Genomic DNA, 24,515 nt, shown 5'->3' with positions numbered 1-24,515 from the left:
GAAAAAAAAAGGCGAAAAAAAAATTAATTAACACTTTGTGCTCAGCTTTTCATCAATCTAATCTCATATTTACTCTGTATGTGCATATGTAAGCAGCGTTTTAACACCAAATGACATAACATGAAACTGCCTTGCTGCAAGTGCTGTCTTCTTATCACTTGTGAATGTTAGAGGGAGAGAAAAAAGAAATATGACAAGTGTACCGAAAACATCGTCGATGCATTTCAGCGTACAACCCAGCCACAGTGTCTCTACGTTCGACTGCTGTTGCGAAAGTCGCAGGATCGAATGCGCGCCGTGGCGGCCGCTTTTGATGCAGGCGAAATACTAAAACACTGGTGTGCTGTGCGGTGTCAGTGCAGGGTACGTATTCCGAAGTAGTGAAAAATAATCGGTGGCCCTCTCTTATGGGCTCCTCCACTGCCCATGCGTCGCTTCGGGATGCTAACCGCATGTGCCATACCATGCCACATTATACCTGATAGTAAGTTAAAGGCGCCAAAAACCACACTCACACACACGCTCCTACTTCCCCTACTACACTCACCGCTACCCTCACAGTGAGGTGGAGGTGAAAATCGAGTTGCGATGCAGTTACTGCGCCATTGCTTTCCTCGAAAGCTGCGTGCATTGTCGTTGAAGTGCGTGGACTCGCCTCTGTTCGGGCCGTCACTACTTAAATGTGTGCCGGCATTTCTGAGAACCACAGTATTCGATTTATTTCCTTCACAACCCTCCACCTCGAAACCTGCACATCTGTGGGAAGAATTGGGTTTCAAGGATGAAGTAGGTTAAAGAAGACCGGGTGTGGATAGGAGATGGAAAGTAAATAGTTATTTCATGAAACGGATATAAGTCGCTGTTGTGTGCGAATGATTGCATTTGTTGCATATGTGCCCGCAAATGAAATTTTTGTAGCCCTTGTCATCGAGTTCCCCTGTTAAACCTCAGAGGCACGAACATAACGGTAGGGGGCTGATTCTTCGCTCGTGGAGTTTGCCTCCTCGAGAGAATTCAAGAGAATTCAAGAAATGGAGTCCACAGTTTTTACCAGTCACTTTGGAACACAATCTCTGTATTCCAATGTGCCCCATGTCGCCTTCTATAGGCCAAGGGGAACATAAGGATGCTTAAGACTTAAGGCCTTATTAACCACATTCGTAAAGAAAATGCAGCTGCATTTAAATGGTTTCTAAGAGGCTGTGGTCTCTAGAATCAGTGTCTAATGCTCTTGCGATTTTCCCACCAAAACATCTTTGGGAGCCAGTTCCATTTAACTTACATGGTACACATGAGTCAACCTTCTAGAATTTTTGAGTGCCTTCCATTGAAATCATACGGGATTATAATAATAGATCCACTATTCCACCTTAATTCATTTTGTGAGGTGAGCGTACCTGCAACATTTAGGTCGTCCTTAGGGAACTTTGGGGGCTTGCAAACTTCGAAATTCCGGGGACCTCACATTGTCAGCCATGTTGATGCCCTAAGATTGGTCCATGGTGGTCACGCGGTGGTGATGACGTCAAGACCCTTTCAAATCTTCGCATTCAAAGATCGCGGGGAGTCGTCGTGCCCCTACTGGCACAGTAATGCTGTGGTTCACGATACGACACGGTCCCTCCCGGTTAGTGTTTCAAACACAGCCAGCGGGGGTGCTTGGGTGACCCAGGTTGCTGTCGCTGAACTCCCGTAAGGCTCATGTGCAGCGCAGCAGTGGGCATATGGCAACTGGGTTGGATTTGGCAACGGTGGGAAGTTTGCTCACAGTCCAGTAGGCAGGTTGCCACCTTCCTCGGTGGGCAGGTTGTGACGACGTCAGAAGGTAATGTGACCTCTTTAGACCAATCAGCCAATTTCGTAGGGAATTTAAAATTTCGGGGTGCTCTCTGATTGATCAGTCTGGCTCACTGTAGCCATGACAACGTCATCACGGAATCGACAAATCAGGTAATTTCGTTGCGGAGAAGCAGTAAAATGCATTATGACAGCCTAAATGCTGTATCATGAAAAAATTGGCAGTGGCTTAGCTCAGCTATGCCAGGATATACGTAGCGATAGTACAGAATTAACTCGGTTTCACCTTGTCCTTTAACTTTGGTTGCTCCTCCCGGTTAAGTGTATTTGTTTATCTTTGCTTCCATCCCCCCCCCCGTCCTCCTAAGTCATCGAGGCGGCAACCTCGGGGTCGGGCGAGTTGAGATTCTATAGTCTCCAGCGTAGCTCGGCAGCAGCCGAACTCTCCTTCTCCATGGCAACGACTATACCCCGCGGCTTTATCACCCTGCATTTATATGGCGGCGCAGCCTCCTCGCGCAAGCGCAAAACTGCACCTGTTGGATGTACGCGAAACGGCGAAACTGTGGCCAGTGTAGCTCTCGCTACAAAAATGAAAAAGAACATGTGTTGTGGGGAACAGGACGGCGCAGCAACCGTCTCAATATCTGCGGACACATGTGGGGGGGGGGGGGGACGGATGCGGAAGGACTGAAAGAAGTTAGGGGAAGCTAGAGCCATGGGCCAAGGCTCTGGAGTCTTTTAAATGTGCACGGACGTCACTCATCCAATCGGACTTTTTTCGTTTGAATTCAATGAAAAGCGGCCGCTGCCAATGGCATCACTTGATCTCGTCCTGGGCATCCTGAAGACATGTCCACTGAACAGCCGCGGCGGGTCGAAGTCTAAACCTCTCAAACTATGGTGTACTGCATTTCATTTCATACAGATGTATAGGAAAATAGAGCATAAAATGTTGTCATGAGGGCCGTCATCACAGCGTCGTCGTCAGGCATGAAAATTAGTCTGCTCGGGTATTACGAGACAAGCCGACCACTGTTTCACCATAACAGCTGAAAAAAAGATGCACTGACGCAAGCCGCGCGGTCAGTTGTCAAGGAGGAAGCTGCATACCGAGGTGAAGTAGTTCATGCACCGTATAGACTGGGATAATAGTAATATTTAAAAGTTTTTCTTTTTGCCAGATGGCTCCCTGATGAATAAGCGGTAACATGATTATTACTGCAAAACCAATGCATGCACGAGGCATGTGATCCAGAGGTCATGTGAATTGCCAGAGGGAACGTCAGTTTATGCATACGACTGTCTCGAGGCCTATAACACCTGACTGTGGAAAAAGGGTGGAGTACATGACATTCTAAGATGCACTATTTTTATCTAGGGCAGTTTTGAACTCCTCAGAGCACCTGGTAGCTTTTACGCAGGTGCAAAATTAATAAAACCCTTATGATGTCTAGCCTGAAATGGGGTATGGAAATAAACTACCAAAAATCTAATTACATGCAAGTAACAAGGAAGCAGATTGTTATGATGTTTCGATACAATATCGGTGAAAATTCCTTAGATCAAGTAAAGTGTCTCAAGTACTTGGGAGTGACATTAACAAATAATCTTGACTGGCGCACCCATATTGAAAATGTCTATTTAAAAGCCTACCAGAAGGTCTGTTTCCTGAGGAGGAAGTTGCCGAATGCGACTAGAGAAATTAAATTGATTGCGTACAAGACGTTCGTGCGGCCAATAATAGAGTACGCAAGTGCAGTGTGGAGTCCTCATCAAAAGGGTTTAAAACGGAAACTGGAAAGATTGCAAAGGATGTCAGCACGTTTTATATGCTCTAAATACCGCCGCACTGATTCAGTCACAGCAATGCTAAAAGAGTGTCAGCTAGAATCACTAGAAGTAAGAAGACTAAAGCAGAAATTGAAACTTTTTTTCTGATAATGAATGATAAAGTCAAAGTTAATAAACATCACTATGTTGCACCTCCCCTGAAGCGTTGCCCTCGGAAAAATCACAGTAAGGTATTACAACCTATTATTTCACGTACTGATGTCTATCGCTACTCCTTTTTTCCCGATGCTGTAGAAATTTGGAATCAACTACCAAGTGACGTTGTGGACCAAACAGATGTAGACAAATTTGTGATAGGTGTGAACGCGTTCCTGGAAGATTGCTGTGCAAATCTGTAATTCTGTGCATTTGAGTGTTTCTTTTTTTAGCGAAGAGAATTGCACTTGTGTCTGTATATGTTTCCCTCCCTGTAATGACCCTCATGCAGAGGGTTAACAGTATGAATAAATAAAAAATAAATAAACTATGGCGCAGGTGATTCCGTACTCACAGCATTCTCTCTGAGACTTAACGCACTGGTAGTCCCATCGCCGGAAGTACCCAGGCAGGCAGTGGCACTTGCACTGTCCGGGCTTGCACTCTATAAAGGGCACTCCTTCACAAGTGTCTTCGTACAGCTGCCAGCCAACGCACTTTGCCTTTTCTTGATTAGGGCTCCAGCACTCTGGACCATAAAAAAACAAGCATGAGCGGACGTTATAGTCATGAACGCGAAAGAAAGGACACACGCAAAGCACTGCAAAGAAACTAATGAGGAAAATTCAATCCCCCAGGACAGCAACGGACCAATCAGTGCAAGGGTCATGGGCGAGTTTAAGACGAATGTATTCAAGGGCTCTCCCACGAGTCTTTCGCAAAGTTCTCAAAATCCTCTGTACTAGGCGTAAGCATTTCTTGACTCATGAGTGGCGTGGATGGAAGTTGTAGACGGGAGTTTGTGGCCGGAAGTTTGTGGATGGAAGTTTGTGGATGGAAGTTCTCCGCACGAACTGTTTGCCATACGTTGCAAGGCAAATATAGTAACATGTAAAAGTTCATAAGCGACAGTTGATAAGCAACATATATGTAATGAAATGAACAAAAAATGAAGGCAATAAACATAAAATAAAACAAAAATAAACCGTGTACAATTAAGATATTTTCGCATTAACGATACAAAAAAGCTAAAAAAACAAAAAACAAAAAAGTACAACTGAGTGCAGTCTAAAAAGCATTAATAAGACAAAAATAAAGAAAAAATTGCCAACGATTACGTTACTTCCTAATGCGAAATTTGAGCGCACCTCATCACCTCTTTCCGCTTTTGGATAGACTGAGGCAAGGAATTCGAGCAAGACATGTACGCACAGTTACAGATAACTTGTCATTTTTCACGCATTTTCCTTCTTCAAGAAACACTCCACTAACAGTTCTTGATTGCCATGAAGGAAACTTTGCGGTTGGAGAAATAGATGGATATATGCTCGACTTTCTCCGCCAATGACTGGTTCTGAAAGACGAGGTCTGGGCAAGTATTTCGTGAAGTTGTCACAGCCGTGGAAGGCGTTATGAGCGAGAGGAACGGGATGTTCACCCGCATAAGAGCTAAGAAATTCCTGTTTGTCTCTATATGTACAGGTGCCGTTAAAAGTAAATTTAAGGCAATATTAACGACAAAATTTATTCATTGTCCCCCAATTCATGCATTCTTGAATACATATGAGCAGCCTAATTGTAATTTTGTGAATTGCACTGTGCATCAACAAACATGGACCATTATGCTTTAGACTGAAAGAAAATTAAATATTCTTGGCAAAGTCGCCTTCCATTTACTTTTGACGGCGGGTGTACATTAAAGTCCCCACCCACCTTGCCTCCCTGAGAGGTGGCAGTTGATGGTTGATCGCGAGAGTTCGCTCACCATTGTCAGCGCTCACACATGCAGCCCACATCTCTCTCTCATCACCTCACGTACGTACATATACGCGCGATTCATGCTTCCGCTGACCCAGAGAGAGTAGGGGGGGGGAGCTAGCGTCGGTGACGGGAGCGGTCGCATACTGCGTCGGCTCCGTGACAGATCGTAATCAATTGCGATACACCAACTTTCCCCCTGCAAGCCTGGTATCATCGTCTCCAGGAACCTCAGCGGCACCCGTCTATACCACGTTTGTTAAGGTGGGGCCAATTTTTTACCACTTTTCGGTCATTTGAAGCTTTCGTCACGCCGCAGTGGTACTAAGCCTAATGACGCCCGGGCCTGCGATGGCCCCGGTCGGGGATCCCTCGGCTCTGGCGGCTCCAAATCAAGTCACCGAATACGACCCGCAGTCCTTGCAGATCGTAACAATGGATACCCATCAATCCGAAGATACGCCTCAAGGCCAGGATCCTCTACCAGCCGAGGACGATTACCTTCAAGATATGGTCCGCGTCTGGCGCGGAAAGAAGAACGCGGCGGCGGCATTGAGGGACGCTGGTGCTGGTGCCACACAGCAACAGGCGCCGGCAAGCTCTGCGAATACGCAGGGCGGGAGTGCGCTGAACGCAGCCTCGGAGAGCTCCAAGCAACTCCGGTGGCGGCCGCAGAACACGCCGCGCATTGAAAAAGATGACATCGTCGTGGTGCTGAAACCAAGGCACAAGGTCGACGTCCAGGCAACTTTTGGTCCTGGACAAGCCGGCGCTGCAGTCCGCAGCATCCTCAGGGACGACGCAAATGCTGGACTTGCGGTGTGGCCCGTTTGGGACCAAAACGTCCTTGCATGCGCACTGAAATCAGTCGACGCCGCGGAGAAGCTACTCCGGGATATTGTGTTGCCGGTAGGAGAACGCGCGCTGCCGTTCCGGGGACACCCTAAAATCTCCGGTGCGTTCTGTCGAGGCGTCGTGACTGTTTCAACAGACGAAACGTCTGAAAGCGTTAAACGAAAACTAAGTGCAGAACCAAATGTGGTGTCGGTGAGCAAGCTAGGGGGAACCCCGGTTGCGGTGATCACCTTCGCGGGGACCCAGGTGCCACGGACGGTGTTGTACAGCTACGAACGGCTCCCTGTTCGCCTGTACAAGAAGACAGTGCCTGCATGCCACCGCTGTGGCACAGTGGGCCATCGGGCCGATGCGTGCCCGCGACCGCAGCCGGGGCGCTGCAAATGCTGCGGAGTCCAGGTTCCCGATGCCACTCCTGAGGCCCGGTGGAGCATGACTGTGTTCCGAGCTGCCTCATCTGCGGAGGCGGCCACCCTACCGGAGCTCCTGGCTGTGCCGGTCGGTTCCGGAAAGCCATCAAACCGAGCTCCCCTGCCTGATCCAAACCGAAGATAAAGACGGGGCCCAACAAGGCTCCTCCGCCCAAGGCCAAGAAAGCGCCAGCCGATCAGGAAACCAAGGCCCAAACCGGGCCATCGAAACCTGTCAAGTCCGCGACCCAGGCGGTGCCCCCGGTCCTCAACGCCAGGGACTTCCCGCCCTTGGCACCCGCCCAACCATAGGTGAGCAGTTGGAGTAGGGCAGCCTCCGGCCCCCTACCCGTCCCTCCCCTACCCGTCCCTCCCCTACACGTCTCTGCCCTACCGAAACCGCCCAACAGCAGCAGGTAGAGGAGCTCAGGCGCCAGAACCAAATTCTAGCGCGCAAAATTCAAGAATTAGAGGCCAAACAGGCCGGGTCATCCGAACCAATGCAAGAAGCTGAGCCAGATGACGAGGATGGCGGAAAATCCGTAACATCTTGCCTCACTAGCGTCTCGCGGCAGAGCAGAGAACGGTAGTTGGATCTGCTGGTCGCGTCGTCGGCCTAGAGGCACTGCAGCTCCAAACCGAGCAACTGGAGGAGCAAGTGGCGGCCGTCCCGAATCAAATCATGTCAGCAGTCCGCGAGTCCTTCCAGGACATGTTCAAGGCAGCTTTAACGCAAGCACTTCCCGACCTTATGGCCCAGGTCACTGACTCGGTCCTTAAAGCCGTGCAGCTTTGAGTCAGCACCCAAATTAAGAACGACACTTGCTGCGAATCCCCTCACCTCAAACGTAAGACAGCCTCCCGCCTGGCAGCGGGGGAACATGGTTCAGGCTCGGCAGCTGGTGGGTCGGTGCGGCCCCTCGCTGGGGTTGCGCCGGCTCCCGGCCAGAGCTAGTCCGCTCGCCCGTAAATAAATACAACAAGATGGCTAGCACATCTAATAGGAATGATAAAAACCTTGAAAAATTCCAGATCATCCAATGGAACTGAGGGGGTTTCAGAGCTTGGAAAAAGCGGTCACACCTCAAGCTCTACCTGCAGTCCCTAGGTGACATGCCGGCACTCATTACCCTGCAGGAGCCCGGCATAGACGCTATATTATCAGGCTACAGCACCTTTCTGGGGAGCCCGTCTACGTGCATCCTGGTGAATAAGGCTTACACTGTGGTTCAGGTCGACTTAGACTTGAGTACCGAGCAAGAATATACAATGGTCCGGGTACTGCATCTCAGACTCCGCGACCAGTCAATACATATCCTCAACATATACTACCCTCCGCATAAGCCACGCGTAACTTTCAATGAAATCTTCCTTCGCGCGATAAAAATGGTAGCCAAAGAGCCTCTAGTGATCGCTGGAGACTTCAATGCTCCCAGCCTTCATTGAGGCTACCACTTCGAACAGGCAAGAGGACGTAAGCTGGCGGAGCTCATCTTCATCCTCAGCCTCACGTTACTCACGGACCCGGCGTATGCCACCCGATTGGGGAATTCGGTAACCCTCGACACGTGTCCAGACATTTCTCTCGTTACAAATGCTAGAGCGGCTGCCTGGGAGAACTTCGGAGATTCTCTAGGGAGCGATCACCTCCTTCTCCGGATTACACTCGAGGCAAAGGCAGCGCGCAAAAAATGGGGTCAGGCCAAGCTGACCGATTGGCACAAATTTCGAAATCACACTATCCCTCCCGTACTATTTTCCGGCGGCTACGCGGAATGGGCTAACCACATATACAACATTCAGAAACAACACTTCATAGCACTACAAACCACCGAGGAGATCCCCGCAGTGGACACCCACCTCCTGCATTTGTGGGAGGCGCGCCGGAGCTTAACTAAAGGGTAGAAAACTAATCGCAAATTACGCGACCGCATAGCCAAAGTCACAGAGCAGGCTACAGCGTATGCTACCGAACTCTCAGATTCAAATTGGATAGCACGCTGCGACGCCGCAGCTCATCAGATGAGCTCGAAGGGGACGTGGCGTCTCTTTTGCAGTCTAATCGACCCCTCCCAAACGAGAGGGGAGACGCAAAAGCAGCTCCGGTGGGCTCTGCAAGGGTATCAAGGTACGACGGCGCAACTTGCGGACACTCTATGCGACTGATATCTCTATCGTACGAAGGACCCGCCTGGGCCTGGGTACATGTATTCTGGCAGGCCTAATGAAACACTTGATGCCCCTTTTGAGTTGCACGACCTTAAGGCGGCCTTAGCAAAAATACGCTGTTGTACAGCTCAGGGGCGGGATCACATAGCAGTGAACCTGTTGGCGAGCCTACCCGACTCAGCCTACCTTCAGTTATTAGAATACATCAACCAGATCTGGGGCGGGCGTCCACTCCCTCCCGAATGGAAAACGTCACTTGTGACGTTTATCCCTAAAACAGGTAAGGTCGTGAATACGGACCACCTGAGGCCCATATCCCTGACCTCATGTGCGGGCAAGCTTATGGCGACGATGGTACGGGATCGCCTCTCTTCATACCTGGAGAGTAAGGGCCTCGTTGCAGTCACCATGTTCAGGTTTCGCCCCCACATGTCTGCACAGGATGTCCTCCTCCAGCTGCACAGGGATGTAATACGACCCACAACTATGCAACACAGTGACAAAGCCATCCTCGCCCTTGATCTGAAAGGGGCTTTCGACAATGTTCAACACAGAAGCAACCTGGCCAACTTGAGTTCTACCGATTGTGGGGCTAAGGCCAACGCGTATGTACGAGATTTCTGGACTAATCGGCAGGGCTTTCTTCGGATTGAGGGCGAGGAATACGGCCCTTACATGATGGGAACACGGGATACCCCTGAGGGAGCGGTGTTATCACTGCTCCTGTTCAACATAGCTATGATGTGCCTCCCAAGCCAACTGGCCCGGGTGGAAGGCATTCAACACGCGTTGTATGCAGATGACATTACAATTTCGACCACTGAGGGGAGCCTTGGGGACATAGAGTACCGCCTTCAGCAGTCCACTTCCATAGTCAATGTGTATGCTATTGACTGTGGGCTCCAATGTGCTCCAGCGAAATCAGAGCTTCTGCATGTCAGAGCGAACCCAAAGGATAGGACAGGAATTCACATCTCTCTGTCAGGAAGTCCTATTAGAGAGGTGGAGGAGCTCCGTGTTCTGGGCCTTTTCATTCACCACAGACTCAGACGGGACTCCACCATTGTGAAACTCAAGAGAGTAGGCGAACAGGTAGGGCGCATGATCCGCCGCGTTTCCAACACGCGGGGCGGTCTGCGGGGCAGAGACGCGCTTCGGCTCGTCTATTCCTTCGTTACTAGCCGGATCCTCTACGCTGTACCATATCTCCGCACTAGCAAGCAAGACGAGGCGCGAATAGACGCCATCATCCGCAAGGCAACTAAGCGAGCCCTGGATCTCCCGGTGGCTACCTCTAATGCCAAACTCAAGGCATTGGGGGTGCTAAACTCCTACCAGGGGCTGCGGGAGGCCCACCGCGTGAACCAAAACACGCGGCTCATGCAGACGGCCCCTGGGCTCCGCCTGCTAAACCGCTTACACATCCAACACGGCTGCACTCCAGAGGAGGCTGAGCGTATCCCATTATTGTGGCGCCATATGCTCTGGGTCTCCCTGCTCCCCCGTAACATGGATACCGACATGCACGAAAACAGACGACAAGCGCGGGATCGGGCTCTAGAGAGACACCACGGCTCCCGACCCGGTGTATATTATGTAGACGTAGCAGAGTCATCGCCCACGGGATTTTACACGGCCGCTGTCGTTCACCAAGAAATGCAGGTTGATGGACTCCCTTTCGAGCCCCATATTCAATGCGAGCCGAGGAAGTAGCGACAGCGCTTGCTGCCGCCCACGCCAATTCGAGAATCATCATTACGGACTCCCGAAAAGCGTGTTATCATTACTTGGCAGGGGAGATCTCCCCCTTAGCTGCTCGCATTCTAAGACGGACTGCCACTGATCAAACACCGAAAAGAATCATTTAGGCTCCTGGCCATCAGGGCTTACGAGCTAATGAGGCCGCTGACGCGGCTGCCCGAGCGCTTATTCACCGGGCTCCTCATCCCAGCTCTTCCGGCTCGGATACTAACCAGCCGCTGCTGCGATTCAGGCAAATATTAACGCATTATAGCGAGAACCACCGCCTTTTCCCGGCCCCTGCAAAGGGGCTCAGTAAGACAGTGGAGCGAACTTTAAGGCGCCTGCAGACAGGTACTCTACTCTGTCCTGCAATCTTAAAACATTACGATCCTAACACGGATGGGCGATGCCCGCACTGTGGGGAGACCTGTGATATCTTCCACATGGTGTGGGCATATACTAAAAATCCCCACCTCTCCCCTTCTCCTACCCCTTCCAGAGAGGCATGGGAGACTGCCCTCCTCTACTGCTCCTCGCTTGAGTCCCAAAGGGCTCTGGTGAAACGGGCGAGAGACGGGGCATTGTCATGCGGTGTCCCGGACAAGGGACGCCGACCATGTAGCGGGGCCACTCAGTGGCTCCACAACTCTATTTCAGCAATTAAAAGTTTTCACCACCACGTGACCCCGAAAGGCAGTTAAGCGCACTTGCTTTCCTTAAACTGATCGGAGTGTGAAACGTTGTCAACTCCAGCGCCAATGAACACAATTAACGACAGTGGCCTTTGACTTCAGCGCCGCGTGTCTGGCACAACGTTGTCAATGCCTGCAGCCTACATCTCTCTCTCTCTCTCTCTCTCTTTCATCACTCTACGTACAGTCAGGGAAAAAGGCTCCGGACCACGTGTTCCGCAAACGAAGCTTATAGCTTTACTATCAGACAGCGGCTGGAGACCACACTTGTGCAGATGAAAGAACAAATATTTAACTTTTACCTCCTCAAGTGTGGTCTCCAGCCGCCGACTAATAACAGAGCTATCGGCTTCGTTAGAGGGACACGTGGTCCGGAGACTTTTGTCCTTGGCTGTACTTATAAGCGCAATTCAGGCGTCCACTGACCCAGGGAGCCGGTTATGCGCTCTTCCTTTCCTTAAAATGGCACAACGTTGTCAATGCCAACGCATGCAGCTCAGTTCTGTCACTACCCCCACGTAGCTTAAAGCACGATTGAGGTGTCCACTGTTCCAAGAGGGCAGTTATGCGCCTTTCTTTTGCTTTCCAAGCTCCGTCTCCATTGGTTTCGCAACTTAAAGCGAGACTAAGGTGTCCACTGCTGGTTACAATGGACAAGAGACGGATGGAGAAACGGGCGCAGAAACGGGCGCCAAAGACCTGCGCTCTAAAATTAAAAATGGAGGGTGGTGGTGGTGATGTGACATTTTTATTAGAACATAATAAACATAATAATATTAGAACATAATAACATCCTTTGTATTAGGCGTTCAGTACGTCCTGGGCCAAGGCGACGAGGACACGTTGCATTCTCAGATACAGGGAGGCAGAAAGGAGGGAGATAAAGAGGACAGGGAAAGGTTTTTCGCAATTCCGCTCTTAAGCAGACAGAAGTGCAATCCTGTAACTTTTTGCTCTCACATGGATGAAAATGCTGTTCGCCCGTGTCTTTGATGAGACGGCCCATAGCGTGAGATCAAATGGTAAGAGCCCATTCCTATGGAGTTGATAAAATGCGCAGTCTCTGTAATCGACGGTTCCCTATTAGATAATATCTAAGCTTTCGGCGCTCAAACTAGATGCCCTAACTTTGTCATGGCTCCGTAATTTTCTTTCGAATCGGCAACAGTTCACAGTCATTAATAATCACTTATCTCGTCTTTCTGATGTTACGTCAGGTGTGCCACAAGGGAGCGTCCTTGGTCCCTTACTTTTCTTAATTTACATAAATGACCTGCCGTGCAACATTTCATCCCGCATACGAATATTTGCTGACGATTGTATTGTATACCGATCCATAAAGAGTACTGACGACCACATTTCACTTCAAAGTGACCTGGATTTAATTCATGATTGGTGTAGAACATGGCTAATGACCCTAAATGTTTCCAAGTGTAAAATAATCTCTTTTTCTCGAAAATCGGCAAACTCTTACTTCCCTTACCACATTAATAACAACATATTAGGTCGGGCTACTCAATACAAATACTTAGGCGTTCACTTCTCACCGAACCTTTCTTGGACTGCTCACATAACCACCATTGCTGCCAATGCTTCACGATCATTAGGTTTCCTGCGCCGCAACTTACAAAACACTACTGCTAATGTGCGTAAACAAGCCTATATAACTTTTGTTAGATCTCAGCTCGAGTATGCGTCTTCCATCTGGTCTCCTCACCAAAAGTACTTAATTGACATGCTAGAAGCAATCCAAAATAGGGCTAGTCGATTTATTTCACGAAATTATAGTTTTCAATCAAGCGTTACCCAAACGAAGCTGGAACTTTCTCTCCTTCCATTAAGAACTCGTCGAGACGTAGCCCTTTTATCTCTGTTTCACAAATTAATCCATGCCACTCAGTCACCTTTATCGCACCTGCAACGACCCTCTTATTCATCAACCAGATCGCACAATAACCTCAACTACACGCGCATTTATGGCAGTACTCACGCCTTTAACTTTTCTCCGCTCCCACGTGCTATATGTCTATGGAACGATCTTCCAAACTGCATTGCATCGCAGCGCAACCACGGCACGTTTCATAATCATCTGGTCAAACATTATATAGATAACACCTAGCACGTTTTCTTTGCCCGAGTCATGCCTGTTTTGTTTTTGTTTTTTTTTTGTCACACCCTGTTTATCAGCCCATTCGCCTTCCTGTGTATTTGCTCATGTTCTTTTTTTCCCGTTACTATTATGTCGTATTTATATTCTATTTTTTATTTAATGTTTTTCTGCATGTATTTTGTACTGTCGTGATAATTTGTAATCAGCTTTTAGAATGTAACAGTGTTTGTTTCTACGCATTTTTGGTTTCTTCTAGCTACTGTTGCACATATATATTGCTCCCCCCTTACTCAATGCCTCCCTAGAGGCCTGTAAGGTACCTGTAAATAAATAAATAAACCACAGTGATGGCGACCGTCTGAAATATTTAACACAGTCATAAAGTACCAATCACCAACTTTTCAATACTTTCCTTTTAAACTAGAAATAACCGGTCGGCCTCCATCTTGGAATTTTGTAAAGTGCAAAAAAGCTCCCTGATCTGTCAGAGCCACCACAGATGCGGATGATCTTGTTTCTGATTTGTTACGAAGTGAGTCCAGTTATATGACAATTTCACAATAAATTTTAAAGAAGCAAGCTGTCCCATTTCCACAGGACTTAGTGTTAAGCACGTTGAGAACGGATTCGAAACAAACTGCGAACGATATATAAGGTATCAGGCTTTTGGCAAAGCCGTCGATGGAAGACACAGTTGTGCGTCGTGTTGATCATATGTCGTTTGCCCATTTACACTGTTTCGGCACAGCTCAACAAGATAACAAATATTCATGCAGTGGTTCTTACCTGAATTTCCGCAATATTTGCGTCCCTATTGTAGTACTCACTTGGATAACATGCACGCATGCGCGGAAGTGTACAAACGCGTAAATAGCTATATAGGTAAAGCTCAAACTCGGTTACGGCTTCAATACCTGCTTAATCACAACTGATGTAGGGCTTCCAATAACGTTTTTCTCTTGAGTAGTTGATCACTTTGAGGTCTGTAGAGCTGACTCGCCCAGGAAAAAAAAGTAGGTAGGCATCTGTGGAAGATTAAATGGGAGACTGACCTTCACAGAAGAGTTTAGGTGCGCCAACCAAGGTTCCCAAGGTTGTGAAAAGAGTGACCTGGAGCACGTCCATAGTGCTGGTTTCTGGACTGCCCTGCAGTGTAAAAAGTTTCGTCAAAGACGTTGCGTCCGCTAGAAGCGTTGAAGGTTGTCATTTTAAGTAAAAAATTTGGAGTTAACTGTATTTATCACAAATTTCACATTAAATTCAGTTTATTTTTGTCAAAAAAAAACGAACGAGGCCTCGAACAAAAAGTGCGCCAAGTTCACCCGATTGTTCAAGCCCCCCTTTTCATCAGATACTGTGACGACAGAATTCTACTCTAACAATATGTACGCTCACATTTTACAAAACAAAAAGAAAATGTAGCTTATGCCGAAAGAACCAAGTAAAATAGATCACATAATGGCGTTTTCCAGTTATGCAATTATAGGTAATATATGCAAGTAAAAAAATTATACCACAGATCACATCAGGCAAAAACAAATAGCAGTGTTTGATAGTGCTGTTAAATTCCGTGACCTGTTCCTTGCGCACCGAAGACTACCTGAAGCTTGGGGATGTTGGAGTGGTTAATATTGCCACACTGAGGAGTAGAGTCACTCTACTGCTGGCACTCTGCCAGCGCCGCCTTGTGACCGAACCATATAGCTTGGCGCTTGGCAGAACGTCTTCTTCGTCTCGAATGAGCGCGGCTGTTCGGCGATCTTCGTCCCGGTAAACGGCTGGGCTCTGCTGATTCTTGCTACATTTGCCATTTGGTGGAGGTGCTGGGCTCCATCACATGTACGCTGACCAGGACGGTAGTCTGACGTTCGTTCACAAATAGAGCCGCCGCCTGCGAGGCCCTTTTACCCTTTTATTGGTCCTCTCAAAAAAAAGAGGTAAAAACATAAAAGAAAGAGAGAGGATGCCTGGACCAGCAATGCTTTGCCAGGCTTAACGCCAATTCAAAATAAATGAAAAATAACTAAATGTTTCAAAGAAGAAAAAAAAATTAAGCGAAAAACAGAGCATAAAAAAAATTTCATAAGAAAAGAAAACAAAAGTCTCGTCATAGTAAGTTAGACGCAGGCAGATAGCCAAAGCACAGCGTGCAGTCCGCGAAATAAATAAAAATAATAATAAAAAGAAAACCCAAGTCACAGCAAAGTCATTGTCACCATAACAGTCAAAGAAAGCACTGAGCGCCGGCCACAAAATAAAGATCACAAAAATAAAAACATAATCAAGACAAAAGAAAAAAAAAACCGAAGTCACAGTCACTCTGACAAGGACACAGTCACAGTCACGCAGTCAATACAAAGTCGCAGTCACACAGTCAAGGACGTAGTCACAGTCACGCCACGACAAAGCCACCTATGCTCAATAAAGGAGCACGGGGCGCTCCGCTGTGCAAAGCTTGGGGAAGAGAGATTAGAGAAAAGAGAGAAATCAGCGTGAATAATTTCGAATTGTACTACTTATGAGGTGAACCATTTGAAGGAGAAGAGCACAAGCAGCAGGGTTTCGGAGAAGGGAGGGGTAAACAGATGGTGTGATGTCCGATGAGCAAAGAGATTTTAAACGAGAAACTAAAGAAGCAGTAACAGAACAGTCCCGGAAGTAATGACGGATATTTTCACATAACAATCCACAGGAACAAGTTGAAGACGGAGAGAGGCCAAATCTTTTAAAATAGAACGGAAATCTACCATGCCCAGTAAGTAACATTATTAGAGGATTCCTGTGTAGACGAATAAGGGGAATGTTAAGTGTATCAGGGATCCAGTTGAATAGTTCAGTGCCACCATTATTCTCGCGCCAAAAAATGCTCCATAAAATAAGTGAAGAATGATGCAAACGGGAACGAACGCAACGGCGTGAAAGGGTAGAAATATATAAACTTCCAAACCAGAGTCACTGACAACGCCGGTGTGGGCCATGACGTCCACCACTGGCAGCCAGACAAGTCAGTACTCCAGCACTGCCCCGCCGTTCATTCTTCTCGCACCTCGGTCACCGCCAACCTTCGGTGGCTACAAGTTCGAGGATGTAAAGCATTGGTTTGCCAGTTTGGCCTTGTTACCGCGTTCAACAAATTTTAACAACGGATCAATGGAAACTGTCTGCAGGAAGCAGTGCTAATCCATTTCAAAACGGGACCCACATAAGCTACAGAAGCACTAGAATGCAGGCAAGGCTAGGCAAATCAACAAGAAGGAGTAACACTTTTTCTCTCTAGCCTGTCTAGACACACACTCTCCCGCGCTGAACAATCACTCCGCTAAAAAGCTCGTGAAAACCTCGCGGCGCTGATAACCTCGTGGCGAGACCGGGAGTGGAGGCAGGCACCCAGAGCCAAACGTGTGCGGCGGAGGGATATGAGGCGGAATGGTCCGAGGAGTCCGGACAGTGCTGGAGCTGTGGGGAGAAAGAGGGTGCAAGTTCTCAGCAATCTTCGTCATAAAGGGGAGCTTCGGAAAGGGATGTGGTCTCGGAAGGCTCAGGGCGATAGGGAAGAATGGTGCGTATGGTAAATGCTGGCCCACGGCCATATAGGAGAAGGAAAGGATTAAACCCCGTTGTTCTCTGCTGGTTGGTTGGTTGGTTGGTTTATGGGGTTTAACGTCCCAAAGCGACTAAGGCTATGAGAGACGCCGTAGTGGAGGGCTCCGGAAATTTCCACCACCTGGGGTTCTTTAACGTGCACTGACATCGCACAGTACACGGGCCTCTAGAATTTCTCCTCCAAAGAAATTCTAGCCGCCGCGGCCGGGATTGAACCCACGTCTTAAGGGCCAGCAGCCGAGCACCATAGCCACTGAGCCACCGCGGCGGCACATGCATACATACATACATACATGGATACATACATACATACATACATCCATGCATACATGCATGCATACATACATGCATACATACATACATGCATGCATACATACATGCATGCATACATACATGCATGCATACATACATACATACATACATACATACATACATACATACATGCATACATACATGCATACATACATGCATACATACATGCATACATACATGCATGCATACATGCATACATGCATACATGCATACATGCATACATGCATACATGCATACATGCATACATGCATACATGCATACATACATACATACATACATACATACATGCATACATACATACATGCATACATACATACATACATACATACATACATACATACATACATACATACATACATACATACATACATACATACATACATACATACATACATACATACATACATACATACATGCATACATGTCCGTGCTCGGGATTTAAGACCAAAATACCGCTACTGCATTCCTCGCTCCTCAACCTGTACGGAAAGCGCACACGTCATTACTATGTACCTGCCTGTTTCAATAGCTTGCCTCCTACTGTACTCCGCATGAAAACTAAATACACCCTGAAAAAAACTTTGCGGTATGTCTCCGCGTTGCTTCCTGCCTCGTAGTTATTTCAGCTATTTACTGTATTAATTTCAAATCACTGTAATCTCTCTTGATGTTGTAATAGTTATATATTTGTTTCACTCTGTTTGGTGACCATTTTCTTTTTTTGCAAAGTTCATTACAACGTCTCTATTTTCCTTTGTTTTGCCAATGTTCGCTGTCTGCCAGGCGCTGCCACTCAAGCCCTTTGAGGCTTTGGTAGGCCTGATTTATGTTGTCTGGCAATTGACGTGAATAAAAGTTCCATCCATCCATCCATCCATCCGTCCGTCCGTCCGTCCGTCCGTCCGTCCGTCCGTCCGTCCGTCCGTCTGTCTGTCTGTCTGTCTGTCTGTCTGTCTGTCTGTCTGTCTGTCTGTCTGTCTGTCTGTCTGTCTGTCTGTCTGTCTGTCTGTCTGTCTGTCTGTCTGTCTGTCTGTCTGTCTGTCTGTCTATACATACATACATACATACATGCATACATACATGCATACATGCATACATGCATACATGCATACATGCATACATGCATACATACATACAAGTTTTATTCTCCACAAAGAAGTGGAAGGAGGAGGAGGGAAAAGCCGTACATTTGCGGCTTGAAAAATCCTCCGCCCCTTACAGTGTATACAGCAGCAGAGTGGGGCAATAAACGATCGCATTTTTGTTGCAAAGAGAAACAAAAACACAAAAAAAGCAGTCTATCGCATCACAAAATAAAATAAGCCTAAATAAGAGTTTCAATAAAGCACTGGTTTTGGACGCCTGGGAAAACATTTTTTTTCTCTTTCCCTTTTTTTTAAACGTAAACAATGCAATGTAATTGAACATAAGGATAGACCTGTGCGTTCATTCACAAAACAAAGTATGAGTTGCAAAATATTTGTACATATTTGGAAGAGACATATTGGATACATCAGCGGCTTCTTTTTCTGCAGCATTCAATAATCGCGGAAGATTATACCGGAGTGTTTGTTGTCCATAGGCAGTGCGACATTTTGGAATATTTTCATCGTTCTGGAGTGCTGGTGCTGTAGGTGGGATAATTGGGTCTTAATTCTGCCATTGCAGTAAAAACTGTACTCTTTCGTTGGACGCTTAAACGGTACTGTCTGAATAATTTGTATTCCTATATATTTCTTACTTTTAATAAATTAAGCGAAGCAAAGATATGTGAAGAAGGTGCTGTGTATTCAGCGTTTTCAATTATTCGTACTATTTTTTTCTGTAGCCTTTCAAGCTTCAACAGATTAGTTTTTGTTGCTGTTCCCCAGACTAAATGAGAGTAGTTTAGGTGGGAGACAAAGAGAGCGTTATAGACCATTAGTTTAACTTTTTTTGGAAGAGTATAGCGGTTGCGATTTAAAATTCCAGTTATGCAGCTCAGTTTGCTGATTATACTATTTACATGATCATTCCATTGTAAAGTTGAATTAAAATATACCCCTAACACCTTGACAGTATCTACCACATCAATGGCTGCGGATCTAAACTTACGGTTCCTTGTGACGAAATTTGATTATTTTTTGGTCGAAAAATTACCACCTTTGTTTTGTTTGCGTTCAGTTTTAAATGATTGCTGGAAGTCCACGAGTCCAATTTACGCAGATAATTATTTCCTTTACTAATTCCTTCAGCTTCAGAGCGTGAAGGCACCAAAGTACTCGTATCGTCGGCATATATAACGAACTTGGTTTTTGAGCAGATGTGTACAATATCATTAATGTACAAATTAAATAGGACAGGGCCTAAAATGCTACCCTGTGGGACTCCTGAAATTATTTTTTTGCTCTGAGAAATGAAACCATTTATGTAGACATATTGAAATCTATTTGATAGGTAACTTTTGAGCAGAGCCAAAACATGTCCCTGTATACCAAAATGATGAAGTTTTTCAAAATTGATAGTATGACTAATATAATCGAAGGCTTGGCTAAAATCAACAAAAATACCCATAACAATACATTTCTCTTCAAACTGTTTTAGAATATATTCCTTATGGTCCAACAGCGCCAGCTCTGTAGACCTGTCCCTTCTAAAACCATATTGCGAAGTAGTTATTATATTATGCTTGCTGCAGAAACGCGATATTCTATCTAGGATGATTTTCTCGAGACCTTCCGAGAAGGCAGGAAGAATTTACACCGGTGTGTAGTTAGATACATCATTTTTATCACCTTTCTTATATAAGGCTATCATATGGGAGACGCATTTTTGTTGGAAAAACAGCGGTAGAAATGCAGAGATTAAAGATGTGCGCTAGAATTGGGCTGATTATACGTATCACATACATCACGGGTCTTATGTGTATACTATCGGCATCAACACTATGAGAATTACTTAAACTCAAAAAGAGAGAAGACACTTCATTTGCATCTGTTGGTTCAAAAAATATTTTGAGAGTTTTTCTGCCCTGAAGTTTTGTATGATGTTGTCGGGTTTTTAGTAAAATCTCTGTTAACAAAGTAGTCATTGAAAATATTTACCATTTCTTCTGCTTTTAATATCTGTCCTTCATAAAAAATTTCAACTATTTGTTTTTTCTCGCTCCGACCCATCAGTGCATTTAAGTTATTCCACATTAAGTCAGTCCGCTTTACTTTGGAACCGAACATGTTCCGATAGTACAGTTCTCTTCCTTTTCATAGCTGCTTAGTCAAGTCATTACGAAATTTTTTGAACGTAGCGAGATCAGATGCTGTACCAGTACGCATAAATGTTTTAAACAGGCGTTCTTTCTTTTCAATCTTCTTCAATAGGTACTTAGTCACCCACGGTTTTCGACATCTCTTATTACCCATGTGGCGTTTGAATACGAAGTGACGTTGGTATACCGAAAGAAACAAACACAAAAAGGCGTCATAAGCTACGTTCGCATTCAATTCCTGAATGACGTTGTCCCAGCAAACTGTTTCCAACTCATGATAAAAAGCTTCTAAAAGGGTAGGTGTAACAGGCTGAAAAAGATTAGACACTTTATGGTGGAAGTTTCCCCGAGTACTAAATTTTATGCTACAAAACACAGGCAAGTGATCACTAATAGGGTAAGTGAGAACACCGGAACTGACCAGGTTGGCATCATAATTTGTTGTTACTGAGTCTAGAATTGTTTGCGTGGACGACGTTAGACGTGTGGGAGAAACAATATGGATTATACAGCAATTAGACATCAATACAGTTTCAAAATTCTTTTTCTTCGTACAATTGCTACTCATATCAACATTAAAATCACCGGAAATTAACACATTGTATCTGCTTTGGTTAACAAATGACAATAGATTATCTAAAAAAAACAAAAATTCAAGGAGAGAACTATCGGGGGGGGGGGGGGGCGATAACAAGTTGCAATTCCAACGTCTTTGATTTGCAGACGAATAATCTCAAAATTATGTGTGACACAAGAAAATTCTGAAAGCAAGGCAGCTTGTAAGAGAGAGCTTACTAGCGCAGACACACCACCACCGCGACGAGTGGTTCTATAAACAGAAAAAGTTGTCATATGAGGAAGATCAAAAGTGTCAGAACTGCTTGTTTGCCATGTTTCTGTTACCATCAGAACATCAAAACAATTCTCAAGGTTTTTTAACAAGGAATCTAGTTCAGCAGCCTTGTTGAATACAGACTGTGCATTTAGGGGAAAGCAACGAAGACAACCATATATCTGACCACCACGCTCTCTTAAAGAGTTCTTCTAAGGTAACATGCCCTAGGTGCGCCATTTCAAGATAAGGATCACGGGTTTCCGTCAACACGAAAAGGGATTTACCTGCCAAGTGTGGAGAGGTCACTTACGCTCTTGATAACCTTAGCGCCATCGCCACTTTTTCTACGCACCAAAATTTTCCCATTGACATGCCACAGATATGCAAAGCCAGACTGTTTAGCCCACTCTTTTGCGGCTTGCAACAACACTCTCGAATAGTTGGTCATGTTTTCTTTGATGTACACTGAGTCGCTTTTTTCCTTAGAACCACCCTTTTCTGCAGCCAAGCGTCTCGAAGATCCTGCCGTACAAAAGGGGCAATGACACCTTTTTTCTTCCCTGGTTTCGACGACAACCTCTGAAGTGCGAGGGTGTCCGCCTCAGTGAGATGGTTCATGCCAATCTTGTCCGCCACTTCGTTGACTTTTGACAAGAGGTCCTCTCCTTCCGCCTCAGGAATGCCATGAATCTCAATGTTCAAGCGCCTGCTGCGCCATTCTAAGTCATGGACACTGAGTTGTAACTGAGCTATATCTTTTGAGCCAGCGTCTCTCACGAGCTTGCCAATTCTGCCTTTAATTCCTTTGATTTCCTTATCCTGCGTATCAAGACGCTCTTTTATAGTGGCAAACTCTTCAAGCAGCATCTGGATTGAGCTCTCTACTGCATCGAGCTTTTCGGTAAGAGGGAGAACGGAAGTCAGTTTCCTGTTCATTTGTACAATAAGGACTTTCAGGTCGGCATCCGTATTCGAGTCACCGTTTGAGGCGTCACCCTTGCCTCCAGTCGAACGTTTACACGCTTCACACTTCCAAGCCTTCTTAGTGGACCCTCGTTTTGAAGCAAATGTCGTTTCACTCATGCCTGAACATATCGCGCCATGAAAACAAAATTCACACTCGTTGCATGTAATAGCATTATCGTCATTCTTTAACTTTTCGCGACATTTGCAACACCGAGTCATGGTGACCAATATCGACTAGCAAGTTGGCAGCAGCGGCAGATAGCCAAGCAACATCCACGAGCTTAATATGAAAAGGTTTGACCAACCTGTAAAACACAGCGAAGAACGGATTATTCGACGTCCGCCCCTCTCCGCCGCTGCTGTCAAAGTGCCTGGCAAAGTACGCCCCCCGTTGCAAAAGGTTCCGCAGCTTTCGTCACAGCCGTCGGCTCCCGTTGATCGGCTCCGTCTTGCTGATATGGAAACGATGTTTGAAAACGGTGTTGCAGTTCAGTCTTGTCAAGGAAAAGAGGCCACGGTGAGATTCTTGTCCGAAGCACCGCGGAAACACTGCAGCATCTGCGACTGTAAAACACAGCGAAGAACGGATTATTCGACGTCCGCCCCTCTCCGCCGCTGCTGCCAAAGTGCTTGACGAAGTACGCCCCGCGTTGCAAAAGGTTCTGCAGCTTTCTTCACAGCCGTCGGCTCCCGTTGATTGGCTCCGTCTTGCTGATATGGAAACGATGCTTGAAAACGGTGTTGCAGTTCAGTCTTGCCAAGGAAAACAGGCCACGGTGAGATTCTTGTCCGAAGCACCGCGGAAACACTGCAGCATCTGCGACTGTAAAACACAGCGAAGAACGGATTATTCGACGTCCGCCCCTCTCCGCCGCTGCTGCTAAAGTGCTTGGCAGAGTACACCCCTCGTTGCAAAAGGTTCCGCAGCTTTCGTCACAGCCGTCGGCTCCCGTTGATTGGCTCCGTCTTGCTGATATGGAAACGACGCTTGAAAACGGTGTTGCAGTTCAGTCTTGCCAAGGAAAACAGACCACGGTGAGATTCTTGTCCGAAGCACCGCGGAAACACTGCAGCATCTGCGACTGTAAAACACAGCGAAGAACGGATTATTCGACGTCCGCCCCTCTCCGCCGCTGCTGCCAAAGTGCTTGGCAGAGTACACCCCCCGCTGCAAAAGGTTCCGCAGCTTCCGTCACAGCCGTCGGCTCCCGTTGATTGGCTCCGTCTTGCTCATATGGAAACGATGCTTGAAAACGGTGTTGCAGTTCAGTCTTGCCAAGGAAAACAGACCACGGTGAGATTCTTGTCCGAAGCACCACGTAAACACTGCAGCATCTGCGACTGTAAAACACAGCGAAGAACGGATTATTCGACGTCCGCCCCTCTCCGCTGCTGCTGCCAAAGTGCTTGGCGAAGTACACCCCCCGTTGCAAAAGGTTCCGCAGCTTTCGTCACAGCCGTCGGCTCCCGTTGATTGGCTCCGTCTTGCTGATATGGAAGCGATGCTTGAAAACGGTGTTGCAGTTCAATCTTACCAAGGAAAACAGCCCACGGTGAGATTCTTGTCCGAAGCACCACGGAAACACTGCAGCATCTGCGACTGTAAAACACAGCGAAGAATGGATTATTCGACGCCCGCCCCTCTCTGCTGCTGCTGCCAGAGTGCTTGGCGAAGTACACCCCCCGTTGCAAAAGGTTCCGCAGCTTTCGTCACAGCCGTCGGCTCCCGTTCATTGGCTCCGTCTTGCTGATATGGAAACGATGCTTGAAAACGGTGTTGCAGTTCAGTCTTGCCAAGGAAAACAGGCCACGGTGAGATTCTTGTCCGAAGCACCGCGGAAACACTGCAGCATCTGCGACTGTAAAACACACCGAAGAACGGATTATTCGACGTCCGCCCCTCTCCGCCGCTGCTGCCAAAGTGCTTGACGAAGTACGCCCCCCGTTGCAAAAGGTTCTGCAGCTTTCTTCACAGCCGTCGGCTCCCGTTGATTGGCTCCGTCTTGCTGATATGGAAACGATGCTTGAAAAC

The 24,515-nt window shown here is 46.9% G+C and overlaps 1 protein-coding gene across 1 annotated transcript in view; it reads right to left on the bottom strand.

Moving 5' to 3' along the window:
• LOC149348282 (uncharacterized) overlaps window positions 1–16,977 on the bottom strand; it is a 39,155-nt gene extending 22,178 nt beyond the window's left edge. Inside the window, exons 1-3 of the mRNA XM_089585788.1 lie at window positions 16,879–16,977; window positions 14,576–14,669; window positions 4,142–4,315 (exon numbers count right to left, since the gene is read on the bottom strand). Of these exons, the coding sequence (XP_089441914.1) occupies window positions 4,142–4,315; window positions 14,576–14,648 (247 nt within the window). The 5' untranslated portion in view covers window positions 14,649–14,669; window positions 16,879–16,977. The remainder of the gene's footprint in view (window positions 1–4,141; window positions 4,316–14,575; window positions 14,670–16,878) is intronic.
• Between the last annotated feature and the right edge of the window lie 7,538 nt (window positions 16,978–24,515).

The sequence above is a fragment of the Amblyomma mixtum genome, chromosome 4 (genome assembly GCF_055824585.1).
Source record: "Amblyomma mixtum isolate Tamu chromosome 4, ASM5582458v1, whole genome shotgun sequence".
NCBI classification, from domain to species: Eukaryota; Metazoa; Arthropoda; class Arachnida; order Ixodida; family Ixodidae; genus Amblyomma; species Amblyomma mixtum.
This window is presented reverse-complemented; position numbering and strand designations above follow the sequence as displayed.